Raw genomic sequence first — 25,693 nt, 5'->3', positions numbered from 1 at the left:
CCGGTTTTGGGGCCCCTTTTCCCCATTCCCGCCCCATTCGCTGGATTTTGGGCCGATTTCCGCCGCCTTTGGTGCATTTCGAGGCCTTTTCTCGCGTTCCCATGGCAACGCCGCCATTTTGTCCCCGTGACAACGCCGCCATCTTGTCCCGCCTCCGTTCCCATGACAACGCCGCCATCTTGTCCCGCCCCCGTTTCCATAACAGCACCGCCATGTTGTTACGCCCACGTTTCCATAACAACGCCGCCATTTTGTCCCGCCCATATTCCCATGACAACGCCGCCATCTTGTCCCGCCCCCGTTTCCATATCAACGCCGCCATTTTCGTCCCGCCCACGCTCCCATGACAACGCCGCCATTTTGTCCCGCCCTCGTTTCCATATCAACGCCGCCATCTTGTCACGCCCCCGTTTCCATAACAGCACCGCCATGTTGTTACACCCACGTTTCCATAACAACGCTGCCATTTTGTCCCGCCCATATTCCCATGACAAGGCCGCCATTTTGTCCCGCCCTCGTTTCCATATCAACGCCGCCATCTTGTCACGCCCCCGTTTCCATAACAACGTCGCCATCTTGTCCCGCCCCCGTCCCCATGACAACGCCGCCATCTTGTCCCGCCCCCGTTTCCATAACAACGCCGCCCGCTTGTCACGCCCCCGTTCCCATAACAACGCCGCCATCTTGTCCCGCCCACGTTCCCATGACAACGCCGCCATTTTGTCCCGCCCCCGTTTCCATATCAACGCCGCCATTTTCGTCCCGCCCCCGTTTCCATAACAACGCCGCCATCTTGTCCCGCCCCTGTTCCCATGACAACGCCGCCATCTTGTCACGCCCCTGTTCCCACGACAACGCCGCCATTTTGTCCCGCCCCCGTTTCCATAACAGCACCGCCATTTTGTCCCGCCCCCGTTTCCATAACAACGCCGCCATCTTGTCCCGCCCCTGTTCCCATGACAACGCCGCCATCTTGTCACGCCCCTGTTCCCATGACAACGCCGCCATTTTGTCCCGCCCCATTCCCATAACAACGCCCCCCGGTAAATGGGCGTGGCATCACCGCCGGTTCCGGTCTCTCCCCGGAAGCGCCTTTACCCGGAAGCGCCGCCACTTCCGGCGCCGCCGTCATGGCGAAGCTCCTCAGCTGCGTCCTGGGCCCGCGGCTTTACCGGGTCCATCGGCCCCGGCCGCCCGGGCCGGCCCCGGGGAGCGGCGGCGGCGGCGGCACCGAGCGCGGGGAGCCGGCCTGGGTGAGGCGCGGGCGCGCGCGGGGCGGCGGCGGTTGCCATGGGAACGGCGCTGACCCCCGGTGCCCCCCGTTATTTCCATCCCCCTCCCCACAATAGGACTCGTATTACCAACCGCGGGGCCTGGAGAAGCACACGGACAGCGTCCTGGCCCTGGTGAGGCCCACGGGGCACCGGGACACCGGGCTGACCCGGCCTGACCCCGATTCTCTCCGGTTTACCCCGATTTCCCCGAGTTTTACCCCAAAAACCCCACCCGGATACCCCAAAAACCAACCTAGAGAACCGCCCCGAAAACCAACCCAGAGACCCCCGAAAACCACCCCAAAACCAACCCAGAGACCCCCGAAAACCCACCCAGAGACCTCTAAAAACCACCCCAAAATCAACCCTGAGACCCCCAAAAACCCCACCCGGATACCCCCAAAAACCAACCTAGAGAACCCCCCCGAAAACCAACCCTGAGACCCCCGAAAACCCACCCAGAGACCCCCGAAAAACCAGCCCTGAGACCCCTAAAAACCACCCCAAAACCAACTCAGAGATCCCCAAAAAACCAACTCAGACACCCTCAAAAAACCAGCCCTGAGACCCCCAAAAAACCACCCCAAAACCAACTCAGAGACCACCCCCAAAACCAACCAAAACTCCCCAGATATCCCCAAAAAACACCAACCCAGAGACCCCCAAAAACCACCCAGAGACCCCCAAAAATCACCCCAAAACCAACTCAGAGACCCCCCCAAAAAAAACAACCAAAACCCCACAGAGACCCCCAAAAAACCAACCCAGAGATCCCCAAAAACCACCCCAAAATCAACCCTGAGACCCCCAAAAACCCACCCAGAGACCCCTAAAAATCACCCCAAAATCAACTCAGAGACCACCCCCAAAAACCACCCCAAAACCCCCCAGATATCCCCAAAAAACCAACCCTGAGACCCCCGAAAAACCAACCCAGAGACCCCCGAAAACCAACCCTGAGACCCCTAAAAACCACCCAAAAACCAACCCAGAGACCCCCACAAAACGCACCCAGAGACCCCCAAAAACCCATCCAGAGACCCCGGAAAACCAACCCTGAGACCCCTAAAAAACACCCCAAAATCAACCCAGAGACCCCCAAAAACCAACCCTGAGACCCCTAAAAACCACCCCAAAATCAACCCTGAGACCACCCCCAAAAACCAACCAAAACCAACCCAGATATCCCCAAAAAACCAACCCAGAGACCCCCAAAAAACCAACCCAGAGACCCCCAAAAAACCAACCCAGAGACCCCCGAAAATCCAACCCAGAGACCCCCGAAATTACCGCAGGCCTCGGTTCTCTGGGGGTCCTATTTGGGGGTCTCATTTGGGGGTCCCATTTTGGGTGCCCCATTTTGGGGGTCCCATTTTGGGGGTCTCATTTGGGTGCCCCATTTTGGGTGCCCCATTTTGGGTGCCCCATTTTGGGGTCTCATTTTGGGGTCCCATTTTGGGTGCCCCATTTTGGGGTCCCATTTTGGGTGCCCCATTTTGGGGTCCCATTTTGGGGTCTCATTTTGGGTGCCCCATTTTGGGGGTCCCATTTTGGGGGTCCCATTTTGGGGTCCCATTTTGGGTGCCCCATTTTGGGGGTCCCATTTTGGGGTCCCATTTTGGGGTCCCATTTTGGGGGTCTCATTTTGAGGGTCCCATTTTGGGTGCCCCATTTTGGGGGTCCCATTTTGGGGTCTCATTTTGGGTGCCCCATTTTGGGGGTCCCATTTTGGGGTCCCATTTTGGGGTCCCATTTTGGGGTCTCATTGGGGGTCCCATTTTGGGGTCCCATTTGGGTGCCCCATTTTGGGGTCCCATTTTGGGGTCCCATTTGGGTGCCCCATTTTGGGTGTCCCATTTTGGGTGCCCCATTTTGAGGGTCCCATTTTGGGTGCCCCATTCTGGGTGCCCCATTTTGGGTGTCCCATTTTGGGGCCCCATTTTGGGGGTCTCATTTGGGGGTCCCATTTTGGGGGTCCCATTTTGAGGGTCCCATTTGAGGGTCCCATTTTGGGGTCCCATTTTGGGTGCCCCATTTTGGGTGCCCCATTTTGGGGTCTCATTTTGGGGTGCCCCATTTTGGGGTCCCATTTTGGGTGCCCCATTTTGGGGGGGTCCCATTTTGGGGTCTCATTTTGGGGTCTAATTTGGGGGTCCCATTTTGGGGTCCCATTTTGGGTGCCCCATTTGGGTGCCCCATTTTGGGGGTCCCATTTTGGGGTCTCATTTTGGGTGCCCCATTTTGGGGGTCCCATTTTGGGGTCTCATTTTGGGGTCTCATTTTGGGTGCCCCATTTGGGTGCCCCATTTGGGGGTCCCATTTGGGTGCCCCATTTTGGGGGTCCCATTTTGGGGTCCCATTTTGGGTGCCCCATTTTGGGGTGCCCCATTTTGGGGTCCCATTTTGGGGGTCTCATTTTGGGGTCCCCATTTTGGGTGCCCCATTTTGGGTGCCCCATTTTGGGGGTCCCATTTTTGGGGGTCTCATTGGGGGTCCCATTTTGGGGTTCCCATTTTGGGTGCCCCATTTTGGGGTCCCATTTTGGGGTCCCATTTTGGGGTCCCATTTTGGGGTCCCATTTTGGGGCCCCATTTTGGGGGTCCCATTTTGGGTGTCCCATTTTGGGGGTCCCATTTGGGGTCCCATTTTGGGGTCCCATTTTGGGGTCCCATTTTGGGGTCCCATTTTGGGTGCCCCATTTTGGGGGTCCCATTTTGGGTGTCCCATTTTGGGTGCCCCATTTTGGGTGCCCCATTTTTGGGGTCCCATTTGGGGGTCTCATTTGGGGGTTCCCATTTGGGGGTCCCATTTGGGGGTCCCATTTTGGGGTCTCATTTTGGGGTCCCATTTGGGTCTCATTTTGGGTGCCCCATTTTGGGGTCTCATTTTGGGTGCCCCATTCTGGGTGCCCCATTTTGGGTGCCCCATTTTGGGGTCCCATTTTGGGGTCCCATTTTGGGGTCTCATTGGGGGTCCCGCAGGCCTCGGTGCTCTGGTCCATCTCGTACTACGCCTCCCCCCTGGCCGTGTTCTACCTGTACCGGAAAGGTGGGCGGGGGTCTCACCTGGGGGTCCTGGGGGGATTTTGGGGATTTTTGGGGTCTCTGAGTTTGGGGATATTTAGGAGGTTTTTGGGGTTATTTTTGGGGATATTTAGGGGGATTTATTTGGGGATATTTAGGGGGGTTTTGGGATTTTCTGAGGGATTTATTTGGGGATATTTAGGAGGTTTTTGGGGTTATTTTTGGGGATATTTAGGGGGATTTATTTGGGGATATTTAGGGGGTTTTGGGGTTTTCTGAGGGATTTATTTGGGGATATTTAGGGGGTTTTTGGGATTTTTCTGAGGGATTTATTTGGGGATATTTAGGGGGTTTTTGGGATTTTCTGAGGGATTTATTTGGGGATATTTAGGGGGGTTTTGGGGTCTCTGAGTGATTTATTTGGGGATATTTAGGGGGTTTTGGGGTTTTCTGAGTGATTTATTTGGGGATATTTGAGGGGGTTTTGGGGTCTCGGGGAGGGTTCCTTTGGAGGGTTTTGGGGTGATTGTGGGTCGGTTTTGGGGGGGATTTGGAGGGGGTTTCAGGGTAGTTTTGGGTTGGTTTTGGGGAGTTTCTGGGCTGATTTTGGGGTGGTTTTATGAGATGTTTTTGGGATGTTACTGCGGGGTCTTTTGAGGGGATTTTGGGTTGAATTTGGGTGTTTTTTGGCCATTTCTCCCCTGCCAGGCCTGCTGACCATGTCCCGCGTGGTTTGGGGTGATTTTGGGTTGATTTTGGGCTGGTTTTGGGAGGTGATTTTATGGTAATTTTGGGGTGATTTTGGGTTATTTTTCAGTTGTTTTTGGGGGTGTTTTGGGGAGGTTTTGGCTGGTAGTTTTATGGTAATTTTGGGGTGATTTTGGGTTATTTTTGGGGTGTTTTTGGGGGTGTTTTGGGGTGTTTTTGGGAGATGATTTTGTGGTAACTTTGGGCTGATTTTGGGTTATTTTTGGGGGTGTTTTGGGGAGGTTTTAGCAGGTAATTTAGTGGTAATTTTGGGGTGATTCTGGGTTATTTTTGGGTTTTATTTGGGGTGGTTTTGGGGTAATTTTGTGGGGGTTTTGGGGGGTAATTTTATGGTAATTTTGTGGTGATTTTGGGTTATTTTTGGGGGTGTTTTTGGGAGGTTTTGGCAGGTAATTTAGTGGTAATTTTGGGACGTGTTTGGGTTATTTTCGGGGTGTTTTCAGGCTGTTTTTGGGTTGAATTTGGGCAGTTTTTGTGCCATTCCAGGCCTGCTGACTGTGTCCCACGTGGTTTTTGGGGTATTTTTGGTCTGGTTTTGGGGTGATTTTGGGTTATTTTTGGGGTGTTTTTGGGGGTGTTTTGGGCTGGTTTTGGGAGGTGATTTTATGGTATTTTTGGGTTATTTTCAGGGTGTTTTCAGGCTGTTTTTGGGTTGAATTTGGGCTGATTTTGTGCCGTTCCAGGCCTGCTGACCATGTCCCGCGTGGTGCCCCTGTCCCACTGCGCCGCCACCCTGGGGCTGCTGCTGGCCGGGGTGGCCTGCCTGCGAGGTGAGGGGGCTTCGGGGGTCCCTGGGGGTCCCTGGGGGTCTCTGGGGGTCTCTGGGGGTCTCTGGGGGTCTCTGAGCCCCCCAAACCCCCCCCGGCAGGGCTGGGCCGTTGGAGCAACCCACAGTACCTGGAGTTCCTGGCCGTGCTGGAGGAGAGCCACCGCTCGGGCAGCCCCGAGAGCAAGGTGGGGACGGGCGGGGGTCCCGGGGGGTGGGCGGGGGTCCCGGGGGGGGGTCCTGTATGGGGGGGTCCTGGGGGGGGGCTCAGGTGTCCCTTCTGCCCCCCCCCAGCGCAAACTCGGCCTCTACACCTTCGACTTCCGCAGCTGGCCCGTGGACTTCCGGTGGGACAGCGCCGGCAACGCATGGTCAGAGACATTTGGGGACCTAAAATAACCCTGGGAACCCCAAAAATCACCTAAAACAGCCCTGGGAACCCCAAAATAACCCTGGGGACCCAAAAATAACCCTGGGGAACCCAAAAATCACCTAAAACACCCCTGGGAACCCCAAAATAACCCTGGGAACCCCAAAAATGTCCTGGGAAATTCAAAATATCCCCTGGGATACACAGGGCAGCTGGCCCGTGGACTTCCGGTGGAACAGCGCCGGCAACGCATGGTCAGAGACATTTGGGAAACCTAAAATAACCCTGGGGACCCTAAAAAACCCCAAAAACATCCCTGGGAACCCCAAAATAACCCTGGGGAACCCAAAAATCACACTGGGAACCCAAAAATCACCCTGGGGAGCCCTAAAATAATCCTGGGATACACAGAAATCCCTTCCGCAGCTGGGACAGCGCCGGCAACGCATGGTCAGAGACATTTGGGGAACCCAAAAATCACACTGGGGAGCCCAAAAATCACCTAAAACACCCCTGGGAACCCCAAAATAACCCTGGGAACCCCAAAATAACCCTGGGAACCCAAAATATCTCCTGGGAAATTCAAAATATCCCCCTGGGATGCACAGAAATCCCTTCCGCAGCTGGCCCGTGGACTTCCGGTGGGACAGCGCCGGCAACGCATGGTCAGAGACATTTGGGGAACCCAAAATAACCCTAAAACAGCCCTGGGGACCCAAAAAACACCCCTGGGAATCAAAACAGGCCCCTAAAACACCCCTGGGAACCCCAAAATATCCCCCTGGGATACACAGAAATCCCTTCCGCAGCTGGCCCGTGGACTTCCGGTGGGACAGCGCCGGCAACGCATGGTCAGAGACATTTGGGGAACCCAAAAATGTCCTGGGGACCCTAAAAAACCCCAAAAACATCCCTGGGAACCCCAAAATAACCCTGGGGAACCCAAAAATCACACTGGGGACCCAAAAATCACACTGGGAAATTCAAAATATCCCCCTGGGATGCACAGAAATCCCTTCCGCAGCTGGCCCGTGGACTTCCGGTGGGACAGCGCCGGCAACGCATGGTCAGAGACACGGGGGGGACCCAAAATAACCCCTAAAACAGCCCTGGGGAACCCAAAATAACCCTGGGGACCCAAAAATTACCCTGGGGAACCCAAAAATGTCCTGGGAAATTCAAAATATCCCCTGGGATACACAGGGCAGCTGGCCCGTGGACTTCCGGTGGGACAGCGCCGGCAACGCATGGTCAGAGACATTTGGGGAACCCAAAATAACCCTAAAACAGCCCTGGGGAACCCAAAATAACCCTGGGGAACCCAAAAAACCCCTAAAACACCCCTGGGAACCCCAAAAATATCCTGGGAAATTCAAAATATTCCCCTGGGATGCACAGAAATCCCTTCTGCACCTGGGACAGCGCTGGCCCCGCATGGTCAGAGACATTTGGGGACCCCAAAAATCACACTGGGAACCCAAAAATGTCCTGGGGAACCCAAAAATCACACTGGGAACCCAAAAATCACCCTGGGGAACCCAAAAATGTCCTGGGGAACCCAAAAAACCCCTAAAACACCCCTGGGACCCCAAAATAACCCAGGGGAACCCAAAAATCACCCTGGGGACCCCAGAAATCCCCTAAAACACCCCTGGGAACCCCAAAAGTCGCCCTGGGGACCCTAAAAATATTCTGGTGAAACCAAAAAATACCCTGGGAACCCAAAAAACACCCCGAGAACCCCCAAAAACCACCCTGGGAACCCCGAAAACCAACCTAGGAATGCCAAAAAAAACCCCCGGGACCCCCCAAACTCCCCCAAGACCCCCCAAATCCCCCCAGGACCCCCCAAACCCCTCCAGGACCCCCAGGCCCCGCCCTGAGCTGTGATTGGCCGCAGGGGCGGCTCGAGGGCGGTGCCGCTGCTCCAGACCCCGCCCCGGCCCCGGGGGGGCTCCCGGGGGCTCCTGGGGGTGCTCCGGAAACTTCCGTGCGCCCTGGCCAGGTGGGCGGGGCTTGGGAAAGGGGAGGGGCTTGGGGGTGGGCGTGGCCATGCAGGGATAAGGTGTTTGTTATACCAGGGTGGGTGGGGTTTTGTGTGGGCGTGGCTTTGTGGAGGTGGGTGGGGCTTTGGGTGTGGGCGTGGCCATGCAGGGATAAGGTGTTTGTTATACCAGGGTGGGTGGGGCTTTGGTGGGCGTGGCTTTGTGCGGGTGGGTGGGGCTTTGGGAGGGGCGTGGCCATGCTGGGGGTGAGGGGTTCGTTATGCTGGGTGGGTGGAGCTTGTGGGGGTGTGGCTTTGTGCGGGTGGGTGGGGCTTTGGGAGGGGTGTGGCCATGCTGGGGATGAGGGGTTTGTTATAGGGGGTGGGTGGGGTTTTGTGTGGGCGTGGCTTTGTGCGGGTGGGTGGGGCTTGGGGTGGGCGTGGCCATGCTGGGGGTGAGGAGTTTGTTCTAGTGGGTGGGTGGGGGTTGTGTGGGCGTGGCTTTGTGCGGGTGGGTGGGGCTTGGGGTGGGCGTGGCCATGCTGGGGGTAAGGGGTTTGTTATACCAGGGTGGGCGTGGCTTTGTGGAGGTGGGTGGAGCTTGTGGGGGTGTGGCTTTGTGCGGGTGGGTGGGGCTTTGGGAGGGGTGTGGCCATGCAGGGGTGAGGGGTTCGTTATGCTGGGTGGGTGGAGCTTGTGGGGGTGTGGCTTTGTGGAGGTGGGTGGAGCTTGTGGGGGCGTGGCTTTCTGGAGGTGGGGCTTTGGGACAGGGGGTGTGGTGTTACCCCTAGGTGGGTGGGGCTAAGGAGGGTGGGGTCATGGGGGTGTGGTCAGGGTGGGGAAGAGATGATTGGCAGGTCGAGGGAGGGATGGATGGGTGGGGCTTATGGCCCTGCCCCTTGGGTGTGTCCATGCTGGCCACACCCCTGGGCGTGTCCCTGGTCTGACCCCGCCCCTGGGCGTGTCCCTGACCTGGCCCCGCCCCCAGGTGGCTCCTGGCGCACACCCTGGGCCGGCGGATGCTGTTCCCGGGCTCGGTGCGGCTCCTGCAGAGGGCGCTGCTGCCGGCGCTGCTGCAGGGGCAGGCCAGGCTCATTGAACAGGTGAGAGCCTTAAAAATATTATAAATATATCCTAAAACAAGCACACCCGGCGCTGCTGCAGGGGCAGGCCCGGCTCATTGAGCAGGTGAGAGACCCAAAACACCCCAAACTTATCCCAAAATATTGTAAATTTATCATAAAATATTCCTGAGATATTCTAAAATATCCCTGAGTTATTCTAAAATACCCCTGAGCCACACCCAGCCCTGCTGCAGGGGCAGGCGCGGCTCATTGAGCAGGTGAGAGACCCAAAATATATCCTAAAATATCCTCCAAAAATATCCCCTAAAATATCCCAAAATATCATAAAGTTATCATAAAATATCCCTGAGATATCCCAAAATATCCCTGAGTCACACCCGGCCCTGCTGCAGGGACAGGCCCTGCTCATTGAGCAGGTGAGAGACCCAAAATATATCCTAAAATATCCCAAAATATCATAAAGTTATCATAAAATATCCCTAAGATATCCCAAAGCACACCCGGCCCTGTTACAGAGGCAGGCTCGGCTCATTGAGCAGGTGAGAGCCTTAAAAATATTATAAATATATCCCAAAATATCGTAAATTAATTTCAAAATATCCCTGAGATATCCCAAAGCACACCCGGCGCTGCTGCAGGGGCAGGCCCGGCTCATCGAGCAGGTGAGAGACCCAAAAAATATTGTAAATATATCCTAAAATATCATAAAGTTATCATAAAATATCCCTGAGATATCCCAAGTCACACCCAGCCCTGCTGCAGGGGCAGGCGCGGCTCATTGAGCAGGTGAGAGCCTTAAAAATATTATAAATATACCCCAAAATATCATAAAGTTATCATAAAATATCCCTGAGATATCCCCGAGTTATTCTAAAATATTCTTGAGCCACACCCAGCCCCACCCAACCCCGCCCTGTTACAGGGGCAGGCTCGGCTGATAGAGCAGGTAAGAGACTCAAAACACCCCAAACTTATCCCAAAATATGGTAAATTTATCCCAAAATATCCCCGAGTTATTCTAAAATATCCCTGAGCCACGCCCAAGCCCCGCCCAGCCCCGCCCAGCCCCGCCCTCTTACAGGAACAGGCTCAGCTGATTGGGCAGGTGAGAGCCTTAAAAAAAATATTCCAAAAATATTTTTTATTTTATAAAATACACATTATATACATTATATTATATTATATACATTTGTATTTTATTTTTATTTTTTATTTATTATTTTATTATATATATTGTATTTTTTAGTGCCCCCAAAGGCCCCCATAGCCCCCCATTAACCCCTCGTTGCCCCCTCCCCAGTTTGGGGGGCAGTCCCCAGACCCCCAAGCCCCCCATTAACCCCTCATAGCCCCCCATTAACCCCTCATTGTTGCCCCCTGCCCAGTTTGGGGGGCAGCGCGTGAAGCTCCCATAGCCCCCCATTAACCCCCCATTGCCCCCCATAGCCCCCCATTGCCCCCATAGCCCCCATTGCCCCCCATTAACCCCCCATTGCCCCCTCCCCAGTTTGGGGGGCAGCGCGTGAAGCTCCCATTGCCCCCCATTGCCCCCATTGCCCCCCATTGCCCCCATAGCCCCCCATTAACCCCTCGTTGCCCCCTCCCCAGTTTGGGGGGCAGCCCCCAGACCCCATTGCCCCCCATTAACCCCTCATAGCCCCCCATTAACCCGTTGTTGTTGCCCCCTCCCCAGTTTGGGGGGGCAGCCCCCAGACCCCATTGCCCCCATTGCCCCCCATTAACCCCTCATTGCCCCCCATTAACCCCCCATTGTTGCCCCCTCCCCAGTTTGGGGGGCAGCGCGTGAAGCTCCCATTGCCCCCATTGCCCCCCATTGCCCCCATAGCCCCCCATTAACCCTTTGTTGCCCCCTCCCCAGTTCGGGGGGCAGCGCGTGAAGCTCCTGGCCTGCGACGGGAACGAGATCGACGCCATGGTGATCGACAGGAGGGGCCGGGGAGACCCCCGGGGGGACACCCTGGTACGGGCGGGGGGGCTTGGGGGGGAATGGGGGGTCCTGGGGGGATCTGGGGGGGTCCTGGGGGGGATTTAAGGGGGGGATTTGGGAGGTTTGGGGCAGATTGGAGGGGGTTTGGGGGGTCTCTGGGGGGATTTTGGGGGGGTCCTGGGGGATTTTGGGGGGTCCTGGGGGGATTTGGGGGGTCCTGGGGATTTTGGGGGGTCCTGGGGGGATTTGGGGGGTCCTGGGGGGGATTTAAGGGGGGGGATTTGGGAGGTTTGGGGCAGATTGGGAGGGGATTTTGGGGAGATTTTGGGGGTCCTGCAGAGGGTTTGGGGGTCCCTGCAGGAATTTGGGAAGATTTTGGGGGGGTTTGGGGAGATTGGGGGGGGTTTGAGGGGTCCTGGCGGGATTTGGGGGGTCCCTGCAGGAATTTGGGGAGATTTTGGGGGGGTTTGGGGGTCTCTGGGGGGATTTTGGGGAGGTTTGGGGGGTCCTGGGGGGATTTTGGGGAGGTTTGGGAGGATTTTGGGGGTCCTGGGGGGATTTGGGGGGGTCCTAGGGGGATTTAAGGGGGCGGGATTTGGGAGGTTTGGGGGGACACTGGGGGGGATTTTGGGGGGTCCTGGGGGGATTTGGGGGGGATTTTGGGGGGATTTTTGGGGAGATTGGAGGGGGGTTTGGGGGTCCCAGGAGGGTTTGAGGGGTCCTGGCAGGATTTGGGGGGTCCCTGCAGGAATTTGGGTGGATTTTGGGGGGGTTTGGGGGTCTCTGGGGAGAATTTGGGGATCCCTGGGGGTATTTTGGGGTCCTTGGGGTATTTGGAGTGGTCCCAGGGGGTTTTTGGAGTCTCTGGGGGTATTTTGGGGGGGTCCCTGGGGTATTTTGGGGGGTCCCAGGGGATTTTGGGGGATTTTGGGGGTCTCTGGGGGGTCCCAGGGGTTTTTGCAGGGGTTTTGGGAGGGTCCCAAGGGATTTGGGGGTCTCTGGGGAGAATTTGGGGGTCCCTGGAGGTATTTTTGGGGGGTGGTCCCGGGGGTATTTTGGGGTCCCTGGGGTATTTGGGGGTCCCTGGGGTATCTTGGGGGGTCCTGGGGGAATTTTGGGGGGGTTTGGGGGTCTCTGGGGGTCCCAGGGGTTTTTGCAGGGGTTTTGGGGAGGGTCCCAAGGGATTTGGGGGGGGGGTCCCTGGGGTATTTTGGGGAATTTGGGGGGGTCCCGGGGTATTTGGGGGTCCCTGGGGGTATTTTGGGGTCCCAGGGGTATTTTGGGGTCCCTGGGGGTATTTAGGGGTATTTGGGGGGTCCCAGGGTATTTGGGGGGGGTCCCGGGGGGTATTTTGGGGTATTTGGGGGTCCCGGGGGTATTTTGGGGTATTTGAGGGGGGGTCCCGGGGTATTTTGGGGTATTTGGGGGGGGGTCCCGGGGTATTTTTGGGGTATTTGGGGGGTGATCCCGGGGGTATTTGAGGGGGGTCCCGGGGTATTTTGGGGTATTTGGGGGTGGTCCCGGGGTATTTGGGGGTGGTCCCGGGGGTATTTTGGGGTCCCTGGGGGGATTTAGGGGTATTTGGGGGGGTCCCGGGGTATTTGAGGGGGGTCTCCCGGGGGTATTTTGGGGAATTTGGGGGGGGGGTCCCAGGGGGTATTTTGGGGTATTTGGGGGTGGTCCCGGGGTATTTGGGGTGGGGTCCCGGGGTATTTGGGGGGGGTCCCGGGGGTATTTTGGGGAATTTGGGGGTATTTTGGGGTATTTGGGGGTGGTCCCGGGGGTATTTTTGGGGGTGGTCCCTGGGGGTATTTAGGGATATTTGGGGGGTCCCGGGGTATTTGGGGGGGTCCCGGGGGTATTTTTGGGGTCATTTGGGGGGGGTCCCTGACCCCGTCGCCCCCTCCCCAGGTCATTTGCTGCGAGGGCAATGCCGGCTTCTACGAGGTCGGGTGTGTGAGCACCCCCCTGGAGGGTACGCGGGACCCCAGACCCAAATGGAGCCCAGACCCAAAACTGAGCCCAAAAACGACCCCAGACCCAAATCGGACCCCAGGCCCAAATGGGACCCCAGACCCAAAACTGAGGCCCCAGACCCCAAATGGGACCCCAGACCCGAAACTGAGCCCAGACCCAAAACGGACCCCAGACCCAAATCGGACCCCAGACCCAAATCGGACCCCAGACCCAAATGGGACCCCAGACCCAAATCGGACCCCAGACCCAAAACTGAGCCCAGACCCAAAACGGACCCCAGACCCCAAAACTGAGCCCAAAACGGACCCCAGACCCAAATGGGACCCCAGACCCAAAACGGACCCCAGACCCAAATCGGACCCCAGACCCAAAACTGAGCCCAAAAACGACCCCAGACCCAAAATGGACCCCAGACCCAAACCGGACCCCAGACCCAAAACGGACCCCAGACCCAAAACTGAGCCCAGAAACGCCCCCAGACCCCAAAACTGCCCCCAGACCCAAAACTGCCCCCAGACCCCCAAACTGATTTTTGGGGGGTTCTTTCTGCCCCGTCCCCCCCCCCCATTATTTTGGGGGGGTCCGGACCCCCCCCCCAATGCCCCCCCCCCGTTATTTTGGGGGGGGTCCGGACCCCCCCCCCCAATGACCCCCCCATGTCCCCCCCCCCCCAGCCGGGTACTCGGGTGCTGGGCTGGAACCACCCCGGCTTCGGCGGCAGCACCGTGAGTCTGGGGGCTTCGGGGGGGCTTTGGGGGGCTTGGGGAGTCATTTTGGGGGGTCCTGGGGGGCTTTGGGGGGTCCTGAGGGGCTTTGGGGGGATTTGGGAGTGATTTTGGGGGCTTTGGGGGGGTCCTGGGGGGTTTTAGGGGGTCCTGGGGGCTTTGGCGGGCAGCACCGTGAGTCTGGGGGCTTCGGGGGGCTCTGGGGGGCTCTGGGGGGGATTTTGGGGGGATTGGGGGGGTCCTGGGGGATTTGGGGGCAGCACCGTGAGTCTGGGGGCTTCGGGGGGCTTTGGGGGTGATTTTGGGGGGATTTGGGGGGTCCTGGGGGGCTCCTGGGGGCAGCACCGTGAGTCTGGGGGGAAATTGGGGGGATTTATGGGGGTCTGGGGGTGGGATTTGGGGGAATTTGGGGGAATTTTGGGGACCCCAGACCCCCCATTTTGGGTTCCAGAGTGAATTCAATGCTGTGAGTGAATAAATGGGGAGGGGGATTTTGGGGGGGGTCCTGGGGGGCTTTGGGGGTAGCACTGTGAGTCTGGGGGCTTCGGGGGGCTTGGGGGGCTTTGGGGGTGATTTTGGGGGGTCCTGGGGGGGCTTTGGGGGCAGCACCGTGAGTCTGGGGGCTTCGGGGGGCTTTGGGGAGGCTTTGGGGCATTTTGGGGACCCCAGACCCAATTCAATGCCGTGAGTGAAGAAATGGGGAGGGGGATTTTGGGGGGGGGTCCTGGGGGGGATTTTGGGGGTCCTGGGGGATTTTGGGGGGCTCGAGGATTTTTGGGGGGTTTTTGGGGGTCCCCTTGAAGCCCCCTGCCCCATTTTTAGGGTGAGGGCAACGCCATGGATGTTGTGTTGGGGGTTCTCTCATTCAGGATTTTTTGGGGATTTTTGGGGTTTTTGGGGGTCCCTGAACCCCGGGATTTTTGGGGATTTTTGGGGGGGTTTCTGGGGGTTCTGATGCCGTTTCTGGGGTTTGTTTGGAGTTTTTTGGGTTTTTGGGGGTCCCAGAATGCCGGGATTTTGGGGGATTTTTGGGGTTTTTTGGGGTTTTTGGGGGTCCCTGAACCCCGGGATTTTTTGGGATTTTTCGGGATTTTTTGGGGGTTTTTGGGGGTCCTGATGGCGTTTTTGGGGTCCCTTTCAGGGGGTGCCCCTGCCCCAGAGCGAGGCCAACGCCATGGACGTCGTGTTGGGGGTTCTCTCATTCAGGAGTTTTTGGGGTTTTTTGGGGTTTTTGGGGGTCCCTGAACCCCGGGATTTTTGGGGATTTTTGGGGGGGCTCAGGCAGTTTTTGGGGGTCCCTCTGACGCCCCCTGCCCCATTTTCAGGGGGTGCCCCTGCCCCAGAGCGAGGCCAACGCCATGGACGTCGTGGTTCGATTCGCGCTGCAGCAGCTGCGCTTTGCCCCCCCCAGCATCGTGGTGTACGCCTGGTCCATCGGGGGCTTTACTGGTAATGGGGGATACTGGTTATACTGGGATAAACTGGGTTATACTGGGATAAACTGGGGTGTACTGGGATAAACTGGGCCTGGTCCATCGGGGGATTCACCGGTAATGCGGGGTTATACTGGTTATACTGGTTTGTACTGGGTTATACTGGGCCTGGTCCATCGGGGGATTCACTGGTAATACTGGGTTATACTGGTTTATACTGGGATAAACTGAGATAAACTGGGATAAACTGGGGTGTACTGGGATAAACTGGGCCTGGTCCATCGGGGGGTTCACTGGTAATACTGGTTATACTGGGATAAACTGGGATAAACTGGGTTATACTGGGATAAACTGGGTTATACTGGGATGTACTGGGCCTGGTCCATCGGGGGATTCACTGGTAACGGGGTTATACTGGGATGTACTGGGTTATACTGGGATAAACTGGTTATACTGGGCCTGGTCCATCGGGGGATTCACTGGTAACGCTGGGGTGTACTGGATTATACTGGGATAAACTGGGATAAACTGGGCCTGGTCCATCGGGGGATTCACTGGTAATACTGGTTATACTGGTTATACTGGGATGTACTGGGTTATACTGGGGATACTGGGCCTGGTCCATCGGGGGATTCACTGGTAATGGGTTATACTGGGATGTACTAGGGATACTGGGGTAAACTGGGTTATACTGGGATAAACTGGGCCTGGTCCATCGGGGGCTTCACTGGTAACGGGATGAACTGGGTTATACTGGGATAAACTGGGTTGTACTGGGTTAAACTGGGTTATACTGGGATAAACTGGGCCTGGTCCATCAGGGGCTTCACCGGTAACACTGGGGTATACTGGGATGTACTGGGATATACTGGGTTATACTGGGATATACTGGGTTATACTGGTTTGTACTGGGAGGGACTGGGCTGTACTGGTTTATACTGGGAATAATGGGTTATACTGGGTTATAGTGGGAGAGACTTGGAGACTGGGGGCCAAGCCTTGACCCCAGACCCATTTTTGGGGTCCCCCTGACCCATTTTTGGGGGTTTCTGACCCGTTTTTGGGGGTTTCTGACCCATTTTTGGGGGTTTCTGACCCATTTTGGGGGGTTCTGACCCATTTTGGGGGTTTCTGACCCATTTTTGGGGTCCCCCTGACCCATTTTTGGGGGTTTCTCACCCATTTGGGGGTTTCTGACCCATTTTTGGGGGTTTCTGACCCGTTTTTGGGGTTTCTGACCCATTTTTGGGGGTTTCTGACCCGTTTTTGGGGTTTCTGACCCATTTTTTGGGGGTTTCTGACCCATTTTTGAGGGTTTCTGACCCATTTTTGGGGTTTCTGACCCATTTTTGGGGTCCCCCTGACCCATTTTTGGGGGTTTCTGTCCCATTTTGGGGTGTTTCTGACCCGTTTTTGGGGGGTTCTGACCCATTTTTGGGGGTTTCTGACCCATTTCTGGGGGTTTCTGACCCGTTTTTGGGGTTTCTGACCCATTTTTGGGGGTTTCTGACCCGTTTTTGGGGGTTTCTGACCCATTTTTGGGGGTTTCTGACCCGTTTTTGGGGGTTTCTGACCCATTGGTGGGGGTTTTTGTCCCATTGTTGGCGGTTTCTGACCCGTTTTTGGGGGGTTCTGACCCGTTTTTGGGGGGTTCTGACCCATTTTGGGGGTTTCTGACCCATTTTGGGCTGTTCTGACCCATTTTTGGGGGTTTCTGTTCCATTTTTGGGGGTTTCTGTCCCATTTTGGGGGTTTCTGACCAATTTTTGGGGGTTTCTGACCCATTATTTTTGGCGGTTTCTGACCCGTTTTTGGGGGGTTCTGACCCATTTTTGGGGGTTTCTGACCCATTTTTGGGGGTTTCTGCCCCGTTTTTGGGGTCCCCAGCCACGTGGGCCGCCATGTCGTACCCCGAGCTCGGGGGTCTCTGACCCCTGACACCCCCAGACCCAATTTGGGGTCCCCCTGATCCATTTTTGGGGGGTTCTGACCCATTTTTGGGGGCTTCTGACCCGTTTTTGGGGGTTTCTGACCCATTTTTGGGGGTTTCTGACCCGTTTTTGGGGGTTTCTGACCCATTTTTGGGGTCCCCAGCCACGTGGGCCGCCATGTCGTACCCCGAGCTCGGGGGTCTCGTCCTCGACGCCTCCTTCGACGACCTCGTGCCCCTGGCGCTGAAGGTGCTGCCCCGCAGCTGGCGTGAGTGACGGCCCAAAACGGCCCCAAAACAGCCCCAAAACAGCCCAAAAATACCCAAAAACCAGCCCTAAAACAGCCCAAAAACAGCCCGAAAAATACCCAAAAAATATCCCAAAAACAGCCCCGAAAAATACCCAAAAACAGCCCAAAAACAGCCCAAAAACAGCCCAAAAATACCCCAAAAACACCCCAAAAACAGCCCGAAAACAGCCCTAAAAAAACCCGAAAAATATCCCAAAAAACAACCCTAAAACAGCCTGAAAAACAGCCCAAAAACAGCCCAAAAACAGCCCGAAAAATACCCCAAAAACAGCCCCAAAACAGCCGGAAAACAGCCCGAAAACAGCCCAAAACCAGCCCAAAAACAGCCCGAAAACATCCCAAAAACAGCCCGAAAACAGCCCAAAAACAGCCCAAAAACAGCCCAAAAACAGCCCGAAAAATACCCCAAAAACACCCCAAAAACGGCCTGAAAACAGCCCGAAACCAGCCCGAAAATACCCAAAAACAGCCCGAAAACAGCCCGAAAACAGCCCGAAAACACCCCAAAAACAGCCCGAAAAATACCCAAAAAACAGCCCTAAAACATCCTAGAAACACCCCCGAAAACTGCCCCGAAACAGCCCAAAAATACCCAAAAAACACCTCAAAAACAGCCCTAAAACAGCCCGAAAACAGCCCGAAAAATACCCCAAAAACAGCCCAAAAACAACCCGAAAAATACCCCAAAACCAGCCCCAAAAATACCCCAAAAACAGCCCGAAAACAGCCCGAAAAATACCCAAAAAACAGCCCGAAAATACCCAAAAAACATCCCAAAACAGCCCAAAAACAGCCTGAAAAATACCCCAAAAACAGCCCTGGAAATACCCAAAAACCACCCCAAAACAGCCCGAAAAATACCCCAAAAACAGCCCGAAAATACCCAAAAAACATCCCAAAAACAGCCCAAAAACAGCCCGAAAAATACCCCAAAAACCACCCCAAAAACAGCCCTAAAAATACCCAAAAAACATCCCTAAAACAGCCGTGAAACATCCTAAAAACACCGCCAAAAACCACCCCAAAACAGCCCAAAAATACCCAAAAAACACCCCAAAAACAGCCCTGGAAATACCCAAAAACCACTCCTAAAACAGCCCTAAAACATCCAAAAAACACCCTGAAAACCACCCCAAAACAGCCCTAAACACACCCCAAAACAGCCCGAAAAATACCCAAAAACCACCCCTAAAACAGCCCTAAATATACCCCAAAAAAATCCCCAAAAGACCCCAAAACCAGCTCTAAAACATCCTAAAAACACCCCCAAACACCACCCCAAAACAGCCCGAAAAATACCCGAAAAGCACCCCAAAAACACCCCAAAACCAGCCCTGAAACATCCTAAAAACACCGCCAAAAACAGCCCAAAAATACCCAAAAAACATCCCAAAAACACCCCAAAAACAGCCCTAAAAATACCCAAAAAACATCCCAAAACCAGCCCTAAAACATCCTAAAAACACCCAAAACAGCCTGAAAAATACTCAAACACCTAAAAACACCCCAAAAAATACCTAAAAACACACCCAAAAAACCACCCCAAAAGCAGCTCATAAACATCCCAAAAACACCCCCAAAAATCCCAAAAACATCCCCAAAACCCCCCTAAATTGCACCAAAAAAAACCCCCAAAAACTCTCCCAAAACCACCCCAAATACCACCTAAAAACATCCCAAAAAACCCCTAAATCACCCCAAAAACAACCCCAAAAAACCCAGAAAAAACCCCTAAATCACCCCAGAAACAAACAAACAAAAAAATTCCAAATCCCCCCAAAACAACCCCTGAAAGCCCCGAACCTGCCCCAAATACCCCCAAAATCCCCCCCAAAAAACCCCAAATCCCTCCCAAATCCCCAAACCCATCGATTCCCCCCAAAATCCCCAAATCCCCCCAATTTCTCCCCAAATTCTGCCCCCAGGTGAGTTGGTGACCCAGACGGTTCGGGAGCACCTGAACCTCAACAACGCCGAGCAGCTCTGCAGGTACCAAAAACCCCCAAAATCACCCCAAAAACCCCCAAAAATACCCCAAAAACCTCCCCAGGCTTTTGGGGACCCTCCCGGGGGGCTGGGACCCCCAAAATCCCCCAAATTTGCCCCAAAATCCCCCCCAGGTACCAGGGCCCCGTGCTGCTGGTGCGGCGCACCAAGGACGAGATCATCACCACCACGTGAGAGACCCCAAAAACCCCAAAATCACCCCAAAAACACCCTGAAAACATCCAAAATCACCCCAAAAACCCCCAAAATCACCCTGAAAACATCAAAAACCCCCAAAATCACCCCGAAATCACCCTGAAAACATCCGAAAAAACACAGAATCACTCCAAAAACACCTTGAAAACATCCAAAGTCACCCAAAAACCCCCAAAATCACCCCGAAAACCTCCAAAAACCCCCAGAATCACCCCAAAAACACCCTGAAAACACCCCTGGGACCCCAAAAATACCCCAAAACCCTGAAAATCACCCCGAAAACATCCAAAAACCCCCAAAATCACCCCAAAACCCTCCTGGGACCCCAAGAATACCCCAAAACATTGAAAATCACCCCCAAAATCACCCCAAAAACACCCAAATACCCCCAAAATCACCCCAAAAACATCCAAAACCACCCAAAATCACCCTGAAAACATCCAAAATCACCCCAAAAACACCCCTGGGACCCCAAAAACCCCCTGACCCACCCTGGGGACCCCCAAAAACCTCCAAAGCCACCCCAAAAATCCCCAAAATCACCCTGAAAACATCCCAAAAACACCCCGGGATCCCCAAAATCACCCTGGGACCCCCAAAATCACCGTGGGACCCCTCCCCAAACCCCTCAAATTCCCCTGGGACCCCCAAAACCACCCCAAAATCACCCTGAGACCCCCCAAAGACCCCCAAAATCACCCCAAAACCATCCCAAAATCACCCTGAGACCCCCCAAGACCCCCAAAATCACCCAAAATCACCCCAAAACCACCCTGGGACCCCCCAAAATCACCCTGGGACCCCCAAAATCACCGTGGGACCCCCCAAAGACCCCCAAAATCACCCAAAATCACCCCAAAACCACCCTGGGACCCCCTCAGGGACCCCCAAATCCCCTCTGGACCCCCCAAAATCCCATCAGGACCCCCCCAAACCCCCCCATTTCCCTCCAGGACCCCCCCAAAATCCCCTCAGGACCCTCTGGGGACCCCCCAAAATCCCATCAGGACCCCCCAACCCCCCCCCATTTCCCTCCAGGACCCCCCAAAAGCCCCTCAGGACCCTCTGGGGACCCCCCAGAGCCCCTCAGGACCCCCCAAATCCCCTCAGGACCCCCCAAATTTCCCCCCAGGACCCCCGATGACATCGCCTCCAACCGCGGCAACGACCTCCTGCTCAAACTGCTGCAGCACCGGTGGGGAGGGGGCTTGGGGGGCATTTGGGGGGTCCTGGGGGGTCCTGGGGGGCTTTGGGGAGGGTTTGAAGGGATTTGGGGGGGATTTGGGGGGTCCTGGAGGGAAATGGGGCACAAATGGGGATGGTTCTGGGGGGCAATGAGAGGTTTGGGGGTCCCTGGGGAGGTTTGGGGGGTCCCTGGGTGGGTTTGGGGGTCCCAGGTGGGTTTGGGGGGGTCCCAGGTGGGTTTGGGGGTCTCTGGGGGGATTTTTGGGGGGTCCTGAGGGGAATTTGGGGGGTCCTGGGGGGAAAATGGGGCACAAATGGGGACGGTTCTGGGGGGCAATGAGAGGTTTTGGGGGTCCCAGGTGGGTTTGGGGGTCTCTGGGGGGATTTGGGGGGGTCCTGAGGGGAGTTTGGGGGGTTCTGGAGGAGGTTTTGGGGGTCTCTAGGGGTGTTTTTGGGGTCCCCCCAGGTGGTTTTTGGGGGTCCCTTGGGAGATTTTGGGGTCCTGGGGGGATTTGGGGGGTCCTGGGGGGTCCCAGGTGTGTTTGGGGGGTCCCAGGTGGGTTTGGGGACCCCTGACCCCCAATTTCCCCCCAGGTACCCCAAGGTTGTCACTGAGGAGGGGCTGCGGGCGGTGCGGGAGTGGCTCGAGGCGGCGACCCCCGAGGAGCAGAGTGCGTGACCCCTGACCCCTGACCCCTGACCCCTGAGTGACCCCCCTGTGACCCCTCTGAGTGACCCCCCCCGTGACCCCAAATCGGGCTGGGCGCCCCCATTTTGGGGTTTCACTCCCAGTTTTGGGTCCCAGTTTGGCAGTTTTGGGGTTAAAAACCCATTTTTGTGTTCTGAATTTCCTTTTTTTATCCTGATTCCCATTTTTGGGTTACAATTCCCCATTTTTGTGTTCTGAATTTCCCGTTTTTTATCCTAATTCCCATTTTCAGGTTACAAATCCCCATTTTTGTGTTCTGAATTTCCGTTTTTTATCCTAATTCCCATTTTTGGGTTACAAATCCCCATTTTCCTGCTCTAATTCCCATTTTCGGGTTACAAATCCCCATTTTTGTGTTCTGAATTTCTGTTTTTTATCCTAATTCCCATTTTTGGGTCACAAATCCTCATTTTTGTGTTCTGAATTTCCGTTTTTTATCCTAATTCCCATTTTCGGGTTACAAATCCCCATTTTTGTGTTCTGAATTTCCATTTTTGGGTTCCAATTCTCCATTTTTTGGTTCTCGATCCACAGTTTTGGGCTGTAATTCCCGTTTTGGGTTCTAACTCCTCATTTTTGTGTTCCCAACTCCAATTTTTTGTTTAGAACTCCCCATTTTTGTGTTCCCAAATACAATTTTTGCATACTAAAAATTGTATAATTTTTAGTTTAGAACTCCCCATTTTTGTGTTCCTAAATACAATTTTTTTATACATAAAATTGTATAATTTTTAGTTTAGAACTCCCCATTTTTGTGTTCCCAAATACAATTTTTGTATACTAAAAATTGTATAATTTTTAGTTTAGAACTCCTCATTTTTGTGTTCCTAAACACAATTTTTGTATACATAAAATTGTATAATTTTTAGTTTAAAACTCCCCATTTTTGTGTTCCCAAATACAATTTTTGTATACTAAAAATTGTAGAATTTTTAGTTTCTAACTCCCCATTTTTGTGTTCCCAAATACAATTTCTGTATACTAAAAATTGTATAATTTTTAGTTTAGAACTCCCCATTTTTGCGTTCCCAAATACAATTTTTGCATACTAAAAATTGTATAATTTTTAGTTTAGAACTCCTCATTTTTGTGTTCCCAAATACAATTTTTGTATATTAAAAATTGTATAATTTTTAGTTTCTAACTCCCCATTTTTGGTTTCCCCCTCCCCATTATTTTCCTCGGACCCCCCCATGTTTGGATTTAACCCCTAATTTGGGTTTATAACGGGATTTTTCTGTTCTAACCCGGATTTTTCATTTACAACTCCCCGTTTTTGGGTCCCAGCCGCCATTCCCGAGTGCTCAATCCCCAATTTCGCGTTTCCCGATCCCAAATTCCCGGTTTTTGTCCCCATTCGTTCCCGCAGGTTCCGTTCTTCCCGATCCCAAATTCCCGGTTTTTCTCCCCATTCGTTCCCGCAGGTTCCGTTCTTCCCGATCCCAAATTCCCGGTTTTTCTCCCCATTTGTTCCCGCAGGTTCCGTTCTTCCCGATCCCAAATTCCCGTTTTTTCTCCCCATTCGTTCCCGCAGGTTCCGTTCTTCCCGATCCCAAATTCCCGGTTTTTCTCCCCATTCGTTCCCGCAGGTTCCGTTCTTCCCGATCCCAAATTCCCGGTTTTTCTCCCCATTCGTTCCCGCAGGTTCCGTTCTTCCCGATCCCAAATTCCCGGTTTTTCTCCCCATTCGTTCCCGCAGGTTCCGTTCTTCCCGATCCCAAATTCCCGGTTTTTCTCCCCGTTCGTTCCCGCAGGTTCCGTTCTTCCCGATCCCAAATTCCCGTTTTTTCTCCCCATTCCCGCAGGTTCCGTTCTGCGCCGCTCCCCCCCCGACGAGCGCTGGTGCCGGGAGCGGCTCCGGGAGTGGGCGGGGGACCGGAAACCCCCCTTCCCCTGGGGGCTGGGTAGGGGCGGGGCCAAACGGGATGGGCGGGGCCTGGGGCGGGGCTTGGAGCGGCTGCGGGAGTGGGCGGGGGACCGGAAACCCCCCTTCCCGTGGGGGCTGGGTAGGGGCGGGGCCTCATTGGGTGGGCGGGGCTTCATTGGGGTGGGCGGGGCTAATTGGGGTGGGCGGGGAACCAGAGCCTCCCCTTCCCGTGGGGGCTGGGTAGGGGCGGGGCCTCACAGAGGGGGCGGGGCCTCATTGGGTGGCGGGGCTTCATTGGAGTGGGCGGGGCTTCATTGAGGTGGGCAGGGAACCAGAGCCCCCCCTTCCCGTGGGGGCTGGGTATGGGCGGGGCCTCACAGAGGGGGCGGGGCTAAACGGGGTGGGCGGGGCTTCATTGAGGTGGGCAGGGGACCGGAGCCCCCCCCTTCTCGTGGGGCATCGGTGGGCGGGGCTAAAAAGGGTGGGTGGGGCTCCGGGAGTGGGCGGGGCTTCATTAAGGTGGGCAGGGGACCGGAGCCCCCCCTCTTCTCGTGGGGCATCGGTGGGCGGGGCCAAGCGGGGTGGGCGGGGCTTCATTGAGGTGGGCGGGGGACCGGAGCCCCCCCTTCCCGTGGGGGCTGGGTATGGGCGGGGCCAAATGGGGTGGGCGGGGCCTCATTGGGGTGGGCGGGGCTCCAGGAGTGGGCGGGGGACCAGAGCCCCCCCTTCCCGTGGGGGCTGGGTATGGGCGGGGCCTCACAGAGGGGGCGGGGCTAATTGGGGTGGGCGGGGCTCCGGGAGTGGGCGGGGGACCGGAAACCCCCCTTCCCGTGGGGGCTGGGTAGGGGCGGGGCTTCATAGAGGGGGCAGGGCTTCAGTGGGGTGGGCGGGGCCTGGGGCGGGGCTTGGAGCAGCTCCGGGAATGGGCGGGGGACCGGAAACCCCCCTTCCCGTGGGGGCTGGGTAGGGGCGGGGCTAAACGGGGAGGGCGGGGCTCCAGTAGTGGGCGGGGGACCGGAGCCCGCCCTTCCTGTGGGGGCTGGGTATGGGTGGGCGGGGCTAATTGGGGTGGGCAGGGCCTCATTGAGGTGGGCGGGGCTCCGGGAGTGGGCGGGGAACCGGAGCCCCCCCTTCCCGTGGGGGCTGGGTATGGGTGGGTGGAGATAAACGGGGTGGGCGGGGCCAAGGAGGGATAGGGGCGGGGCTTGGAGCAACACCAGGGCGACCACAGCCCCGCCCTTCCACTGGAGTCGGGGGGGAGGGACTTAACAGAGTGGGCGTGGCTTAATTTTGTGGGAGGGGCTGAATTGGGGTGGGTGGGAGGGGCAGGGGTGGGGCCAAGGGCAGCTCAAGGCCTTTGCTCCGCCCCCTTTCCCCTGAAGGGCTGGGTCAAGGTGGAGCCATGATGGGCGGGGCCTAAAAAGGCGTGGCAGGGGTGGGCGTGGGCTGGCTGGGCGGGGAAACAAGCAGCCAATGGGAGCGCAGGGCGTGGCAGTGCTGGGAGGAACCAGCACTGATTGGCCGCCAGGTCAGGCAGAGGAACCAATCAGAATCTGGGCGTGGCATTGGCCACACCCCCTAACCTTGGCCCCGCCCCCTTTGCAGGTGAGGATCTGAGCCCCGCCCAGCGGCGGCAGCTGGCGCTGTACCTGGTGAGTGTGGGCGTGGCCTGGCGGGGGTGGGCGTGGCCAGTGGGCGTGTCCCCGCCTGACCACGCCCCCGCCCCGCCCCCAGGCCCAGCAGCACCTGCAGAACTTCGAGGCCTCGCACTGCACGCCCCTCCCCCCCCCAGGCCTTCCGCCTGCCCTGGGCGCTGTGACCCCGCCCCTGGCCCCGCCCCCCGCCTCAGCCCCGCCCCCACCCACCCCGCCCCTCCCCCACACCCGCACGGCCCCCCCCGCCCCTCCCCCAACGCACAGAGGAATTAATTCATTAATTATGGAAATTATTAAAGGTGTTTTTTTTTTTTTTTAAATTCGGTCTCGGCGCCTCATTAGGGCAGAAAGAGGGGAGGGGGTGGGGCTTTAAAAGGGGTGGAGCTAAAAAAGGGGGAGGGGTCAAGAATGGGCCGGGAGTGGTGGGAGGAGAATTTGGTGTGAAAAGCAACGATTTTGGGGGGTGGGTGCCACGCCCCTT

The 25,693-nt window shown here is 55.9% G+C and overlaps 1 protein-coding gene across 1 annotated transcript; it reads left to right on the top strand.

The window, feature by feature from the left end:
• Positions 1-1,047: 1,047 nt before the first annotated feature.
• Positions 1,048-25,496, top strand: ABHD16A (abhydrolase domain containing 16A, phospholipase). Its single transcript, XM_074529819.1, is given in 24 exon segments — positions 1,048-1,253; positions 1,350-1,406; positions 4,256-4,322; positions 5,749-5,835; positions 5,934-6,019; positions 6,126-6,202; positions 8,102-8,206; positions 9,174-9,288; positions 11,150-11,251; positions 13,130-13,193; positions 13,870-13,880; positions 13,882-13,920; positions 15,246-15,369; positions 17,448-17,552; positions 19,520-19,583; positions 19,715-19,771; positions 20,929-20,991; positions 21,576-21,652; positions 23,060-23,444; positions 23,496-23,594; positions 24,340-24,398; positions 25,163-25,209; positions 25,292-25,339; positions 25,341-25,496. Coding segments are annotated over 24 exon segments (2,097 nt in total). The 5' UTR covers positions 1,048-1,130; the 3' UTR covers positions 25,377-25,496.
• Positions 25,497-25,693: the final 197 nt, after the last annotated feature.

This window comes from Zonotrichia albicollis, chromosome 31 (genome assembly GCF_047830755.1).
Source record: "Zonotrichia albicollis isolate bZonAlb1 chromosome 31, bZonAlb1.hap1, whole genome shotgun sequence".
NCBI lineage: Eukaryota > Metazoa > Chordata > Aves > Passeriformes > Passerellidae > Zonotrichia > Zonotrichia albicollis.
Note: the sequence above shows the minus strand (reverse complement) of the source record. Positions and strands in the feature narration are given on the sequence as shown.